Source organism: Boleophthalmus pectinirostris, unplaced genomic scaffold, assembly GCF_026225935.1.
Source record: "Boleophthalmus pectinirostris isolate CB_2022bp ecotype Guang Dong unplaced genomic scaffold, ASM2622593v1 HiC_scaffold_4, whole genome shotgun sequence".
Lineage (NCBI taxonomy): Eukaryota > Metazoa > Chordata > Actinopteri > Gobiiformes > Gobiidae > Boleophthalmus > Boleophthalmus pectinirostris.
Genome location: NW_026571353.1, coordinates 18354744 through 18362000, shown reverse-complemented (window position 1 = coordinate 18362000; position 7257 = coordinate 18354744). Strand labels below are relative to the sequence as shown.

Sequence of the window (7257 nt, the reverse complement as noted above, 5' to 3'; positions counted from 1 at the left end):
CATGCAAATCTATGCTCTGTTTTGAATGTTTTCTATTAAAATCCATCTCATGTTGTGTGTCCCTATTTAGTTGCAGTGCAGTTATCATGTTTTACACAGAAAAAAAATATGTACAAAAATGCCAATGGCCATCTCTGGCTTCTTATACACAAATTGTTCAGGTAGATGCATCTTGAAGCAACATGCTGCAATAGCTTACTGCTAAACACAGCATTGTAACAATGTAGAGAAAGAATCAAATCCATTTTCTTGGTTCATAGTTTTTCAGGAACATGCATTGCTGTATGTGAATTAGTTTGTAGGTCTGGATAGCTGCTCGCTCAGTGTCTCAGCACCATAAATATCCAAGTGAGGTGTCCCATGGTCCACTTTGGAACTTCAGTTGATCAGAGATGAAGTTATTAAGAGCCTTTATCTATCAACCAAGAAATGTCTCCAGTCCTGAAAGACATGTCAGGCAATCACAATATAAAATGTATATATCTATTTAATTATGCTGGAAATAGAAAATACTAATATATATTATTTCATTGTTCATACTTGCCAAGTCGTGCTAACATCCTTGTGATGCATAATTACAAAAGAGATACAAAAAGGGAAAATGACAACCAGCATTGCAAAGTACAGCTACTATAAAGTATAGTTCTCTCTGTCTCTCTCTCTTTCTCTGTCTCTCTCTCTCTGTTTCTCTGTCTGTCTCCCTCTCTCTCGCTCTCTCTAGATATTATATGATACACTATGTGATTTAGTTTAATATTCTAATAATTATCATTACAAACCAACCTAGAATAACAGTGTTCATATGTATGACCAGATTTAACTCGAGACTTACTCCACATCACGTTTCTTAATCGTCTTTCCAGATCCTAAGACCTCAGCCACTCGAGATACAATAGGATCATAGTTCATGCTGGCAACAGCAACCACTTCCTCACTCCTACAGATTTAAAAAGGATAAAAGATACAAACTAAAGGCTTTAGTAATTTTTGAAATACTACATTGAAAATAACATCTTTGCAAAAAGAAATTAAATATACTTTGTATAAAATGCCACAAATCTGAGTTCATCGAGGTCTCCTTGTATGATGACATCATCAAATCCATCACCAAAACCTGCACAAGAACACAAGGGTTTCAGTAATTATATTTCACCATTCACCGCTAGATGGCAGTGCTGTTACCCCAGCTAGCAATTAGGGTGCTCAGCAGCACTAACAAAGTCACTGTAAGACATAAGACTAGTTCACATTCCTCAACTGCTTACCTGCATAGCGAATAGTCTTTCCATACATAGCTGACCAAAAATAAGGCACTGTTTTGATTTCTGAGGGTTTTCCCATAATACCGAGAGCTGCCACTTGTCCTGTATATGAGAATAAAACAGATTTGCAATTTCAATTGCAGCATGATTCAATCATTTACACACATACCATGTACATGGGCCATTTGCCAGTGTGGGATGTTAACCTTCTTATTGTTCCGCAGAGGGAATGGGAACATTACCACATCTCCTCCAGCGAAAACACTGTCAACATTTGTTTGCATCATCTACAAAAGGAAGACAATGAAAACAGGATTCATGGGCACTATTCATTTAAGTCAAGTTAAGCCTGTAAAATACCTTATTTACAGTGATAAAGCCTTTAGAGTCTAGGTGGATCCCACTCTGCTTCAGGAAGGCTGTAGCAGGGACACATCCTGCAGGTCCACATATAATAGATACATATACATACACAGACATACACAGACATACACAGACATACATAGACATACATACACACATACATACATACATACATACGTAATCACACATCACTACATACATACATATGTAATCACACATCAACAAATACACATGATGTACTCACCTGTTCCTATGACACACACGTCTGCCCGTAAAACTTTACCACTCTTCAGGACAACTTCTTTTAACTATATCATGGCAAAATGTCAACAATATATGCTTACTGTAAACTTTACACTTACTTTCACTATTTCAGAATATTAAAATACTGTGCATTACAGGTGATGCTTTTTCTCTCACATTGTGAATACCTGTCCATGATGGCCAATCATCTCTGACACCTCGTTAAGCATGTAGAACTTCACTCTGTTCGCCTCAAAGAGCTTCAAGAGCAGAAAATAAGGCATAAGATTATGTTAATCTGTTTTTAAAAGTTTGATATTTTCTGTATGTAATATTGCTGATGTTGCTACTAGATAAAAAAAAAACAACCAAACAAAAAAAAACATAATTTAGCCCGAGGTTGTCTTTACCTTCATTATGGCTTTCCCTACTTTCTCCCCAAGAGCCTTTTTGAAGGGAACAGTTTCGATCCCAATGACAGAGACAGAGTGGGCCTTGTCAGTGAGAGCAGCAGCCACCTCCATACCTGGCAATGCAAAACAGATCATTACAAAGAACAGAGCACAAACAAGGGGAACAAATGGAATAAAGCTCACCAATAAATGATGTTCCTACAATTACAGCATTCTTGTTGTTTGCCAGGCTCACTATACTACTTGCATCTTCTGGGGTTCTGAGATGAAACACATTCTTGACATCCTTGCCTTTGTAATTCATCGGTCTGGGTCTTAAAAGCACAAGTCTGCATGTAATTCTTTCAATACTTATTACATTATTATTGATATGTAGTCCTTACTTGCTTCCAGTAGCAATAAAAAGTTTCTTGTACTCCATCCTGACACCATCATCAAATGTCACTGTTCGTGTTTTAACATCTATTGCAACAACCTTAAAATATAGAAATAATATAACTTATCATCTTATACTATGCATTAGTCTGATCGCCTCAAAGTCTCACCTCTTTTTCAGTGAACAGTTCAATGTCGTGGTTCTGGAGGAAGTCTGTGGAGCGCAGTCTGAGCTGCTCTGCTGTGCACTCTAGAGACTGAGGGGTCACAAATTACTTTTTTTCTTTTACCAAATATATTAAGCAATAGGTATAAATAATTATTTTATTGAAATAAAGCAGTCATTTAGATTTTTAGATTCACCGTAGCACCCATAATAGTGGAGCTATCAAAGTATTGTTATTGTGGATGTGTACAAACCTTACTCAGTTTTGGCCTGTCGTAGGGAGGGTGTCTGTCCATGGTGCACATTACAATGCGATCGGTGAAACCCTCCTGCCTCAGTGTCTCGGCACACACCAGACCTGCTGGACCTGCCAATGTCCACGCCACAGTAAATAAAATAATAACAATAATAATAATTATAATAATAAACATGGAAGAAAGTTGATTTATGAAACTTTATATTTTTTCACCTGAGCCAATGATGAGCACATGACTGAAGCCAGTGCTAGAGTTTATGACTGCTGAACATCGTGCCATAGGCTTAGTTCTTTTTTGTGACTGGAGTGCCTGTAATTTATTAAAGAGATAACCAGTAATTATTATGCAATTGTGATGTTAATGTGTCTAGTAAATTGTTCCACTGATTGTCCTTTACCTGTTTGTTTGCACAAATGATCACCTTGTCCTTTTCAACTCTGACCTGGAGCAAAGACAGACAAGACCCATGTGTACACACTACTTTATGTTCATAAGACACTTCATCAGAAGCTGAGAGACCTAGTGGGAAGCATTACCTGAAAAATGGGCAGGCTATCCAGGCCAGGAAAGTCTTCAATGTCTCCAGTAGCAATGTTAAAACATGCACCATGCCAAGGACAACGGACATGTCCTTTTGAGAGTACACCTTTGAGAGATGAATTAATTTAAGATTATAAAGTTACTGATACATAACTGCAAAGTCTTTTATATATATGTGCAAGAATACACACTATAAAGTACCTTTTACCAAAGGTGCTCCATAATGAGGACATTTGTGGGCCATAGCTGAAAACTCCCCATGTTCTTTGATCAATAAAGCTCTGCCACTTCCTAAATCCACTTCCCGCATCCTGGAGTTAAACAAAAAAAATAAATTAATATATAAAGATGTATAATAACATCATATAACATCATATTAAGTGACAATAAACATGGATGTTTTTCTTTCATATGTATCCTCTGACCTCTGGCATGCAAATTAATAAAGATAATTCCTTCTTACTGTCCATTTTCTAAGTCTTTGACATGACAAACTGATGCCTCCACATAGTCCTTTGATTTGTGGTACAGGGGCAGAGCAGTAGATTCATCGTCCGAGCCATGTCCCAAAGCGCCATTTGCTCGGCACTCAGCAAACGGACTGGCTTTACCATTGGGCGACAATCCATCCACCTCCTTCTCTTTGTCCAGGAGGGAGAGCTCCACTTTGACTTCAACTGCATCAACACATTCAACATCATTTTAGAGTATTGAAAATTCCAAACAAGAAAGATCCCTTTCTGGAGACTATTATGCTAGAACAAAAATGAAACTCCTGTTTTTTGGGGGTTGATACACTCCTGTGGTAAATAAGTACAACTGAGCTTCTTTAATTGGACTTATTTCATTACTAAAATTGGTTGTGCAATTCTTTTCAACAGGGGCCTCTATCTGTTTGGCTGAAAAATGTGCTGATCTTCTACTTCTTGCAGAGAAAATCTGGCAGGAATTTTCTCCTGCTGAGCAAGTCTTAATTAAAATCAGTGGAAAATCATAATGGTGAGTGTGATTGTAAGAGAAAAGGCTTTACAGCATGAAGAGATTGCCACAAAATAGTGGGACAACATGGAGTGCAACACATAATATAATAGTAGGTATAATAAAACAATGTAAGAATATAAATACAAGATATCAATATAATAAATACAAAACTGGATATCATTGAAAGCATTTGCCTGATTTAGGTTTGGAGAAGCATCCTCCCATGTTGGGCCCAGTATGGAGAGAATCCCTGAAGAGGTGGGGTGTGCTCACACCCTAGTGGCAGCTCCACCTGCTACAGAAGGATTGCTCGCACAAAGATGAAGGTCTGAAGACCAACGGATTCACACTGGCCATCACACATATCAGCTCCTCCACTTGACCTATTTTATGAGAGTAATAATGATATGAATGTATTAGTCTTACATACAATTTGTGCATTATTTATTCATTTACTCAGTTCTGTAGTGACAGTTGCTCTGGGATAGACTGACTGGTGCGAAGCTACCAGTCTCCACCATCAGCCCCTATAACCACCACTACATATATTTTCTTTGTACTATATTGTATTGTCAGAGGACTTTTTGCAGTGTTGTGTTTTATATAAAGGCTAACTAGGGACAGGCATTAAGAATTAGCCTTGGCTAAAATGATGTAGTGTGTGACATGTGGCATGAAACATACTTCTCAAAGCCTCCTCGAAGACCTGTGTTGATTAGGAACATTTCCACACATTACCTTCATTCATGCATATTGCATTAGGAGTTGTTAAAAATTAACAGCACTGACACCTATAAACATTCTCATCACAGGCCACCTTAAGCAAAGCAGGAGGCCCCTGATGTTCAAAATTCCTCTGGTTTTGTTGCTATGTTGCCCTGGTATTTCACCACCACATACAGTTTCTTACAGTTAATGCTGTGGGTTAGATCCACAGAGGCACCAGATAGGTGCATGGGGCCAGGAGCAATCCCAATGCATCACCAAATTATCCCATTGGGTAAACAGCTGAAGCGGCTGATTGATATTCTGAGCACATCGTAATGTCCTTGAACTGAAGAGAACAGAGTCGAATGGGCCACTGGAACTGCAAAGTTCAACCTCAAGTGGAAAGCTTTACCCAAACTATGTCTACAGACAAACTGTTTATACTAATAATTTCTGCATCTACATATTAAAAAATCCTAAAGCTTTGTATTATCTTTACTCAATACTGATTAATTAATTGATGTAGTTTCAGATACTAAATCTATTTTCTAAACAATAACAATCAAATAAAGTCAACACATTGCCTTAGAAAAGCCCGCCAAAGTGTGGAATGATATTTCAAAGTATAACTAAAGTAGGCTAAGAAGATTTGGTTCTCACAACATATGACGCAGATCCCAGTCTCACTGTTGGGCCTGTCCCCAAGCAGTGCTAATAATCCTTGTTACAAACAAGCTGTCACTTTCACTCACTTCCCTCGAAATGTAATACCTGTTACAGGAATGTTGGGGAGATTTAACAGCCAAGCCCCTGATTGGTGATGAGCTGTCTGGTCAATAGAGACTGAAAAACAGGAATGCTGGGTGCCATGTGGCTTCGTTCTGATTCAGGCTTACTGTTTTCTATTGCTTTCCAAACACACAAACTATAAAATGACAACAAAGATAAATAGAGACTATAAGTAAAGTCAGACCAGGTCATGTCTAACAATTAGAGTCCAGAGACCCTGTGTCATAACTGATGCCATCTTTCCATCATGCTCTTAAATCACTTGCCACAGTTTAAATCCCTGCTTTGAACACACTTAAATACAAAGAAGTCTAGTTCCAATATGTGTAGAATAATTAACCAAGTAGGACTTGAGTTCACTGGGGATGTGTGTAGTTACTGGTTAAAGATTTTGTTTACATAAAGCATTTATTAAGAGGCAAATCATGTTAAGTTGGCTTTAAAATTGTAGTTTATAAAATACATTTTGGTAATTCAAATTGCTATAAAGTTTAACTTGCTGTTTAACGGGTTACGTGCAGCACACTACAAAGGAATGAAGCATGGATTATGTCTTGCTACAATCCCCATTAAGAAACTGGAGTAGGATATAAATAAAGTAGCCTACTCATAAATCTTATATATAATTACATAATTTATTTGCCCATTTTCCTCTAAATTAAACTGAATAACAAATACCCCATCAAAGTTAGGATGTAGAAAACTTGTATGTATTTTTGAGCAGCCTTTTCATAGCCTTCTTTATTTTAGGCCTATATAATCCCCAGTGGGGAAAAACATTAATGTGTCCTTAGTTAGTGAACGTCAATTAAATAAAATGGCATTATTTTGTGTTTAAATATATTTAATTCGTTTCGTCTACTTTAAAGCGCTTCATTGTTTTAATGCACCCTGCAGTGCTCCTGCGTTAAATCGAGAGTAAACAGCGCCACAGCTCTCCAGAGAAAATGCTTACCTGGACCTCAACAGCCAATTTAAAATCAACACTGTCAGTGTGGCGCTATGATTAGTATATGGAGTGAAACTACTTCTTTGACGCATTAAATTAAATTTACCATCTTGATGAATTGCGTAAATGGTCTTACCAGTGTCGAGGCGCATGGAGCAGGTTCACTACAGTCAAACTCCCCGGTTTTCAGCTTCCACCGCAGAGCACGGTA

General features: G+C 37.7%; 1 protein-coding gene across 1 annotated transcript; it reads right to left on the bottom strand.

The window, feature by feature from the left end:
• Positions 1-20: 20 nt before the first annotated feature.
• Positions 21-4932, bottom strand: LOC110156759 (apoptosis inducing factor mitochondria associated 3). The gene is made up of 19 exons (XM_055161706.1): positions 4795-4932; positions 4083-4296; positions 3821-3930; positions 3616-3725; positions 3477-3521; positions 3292-3388; positions 3077-3189; positions 2827-2913; positions 2665-2756; positions 2465-2595; positions 2279-2394; positions 2057-2128; positions 1870-1933; positions 1623-1699; positions 1432-1549; positions 1266-1364; positions 1039-1114; positions 833-937; positions 21-441 (listed from the first exon to the last, which is right to left on the bottom strand). The coding sequence occupies exons 1-19, from the start codon at positions 4823-4825 to the stop codon at positions 402-404; spliced, it is 1797 nt and encodes a 598-aa protein (XP_055017681.1). The 5' UTR covers positions 4826-4932; the 3' UTR covers positions 21-401.
• Between the last annotated feature and the right edge of the window lie 2325 nt (positions 4933-7257).

What these genes read in the sequence shown, in the direction of transcription:
- LOC110156759 (XM_055161706.1), bottom strand. Translation starts at nt 4,825, where the DNA reads ATGGGAGGATGCTTCTCCAAACCTAAATCAG. An exon ending in AACTGTTCACTGAAAAAGAG is followed by an intron (nt 2,757 to 2,826) that starts GTGAGACTTTGA and finishes CTATATTTTAAG; the next exon opens with GTTGTTGCAATAGATGTTAA. An exon ending in TTTATTGCTACTGGAAGCAA is followed by an intron (nt 2,596 to 2,664) that starts GTAAGGACTACA and finishes TGTGCTTTTAAG; the next exon opens with ACCCAGACCGATGAATTACA.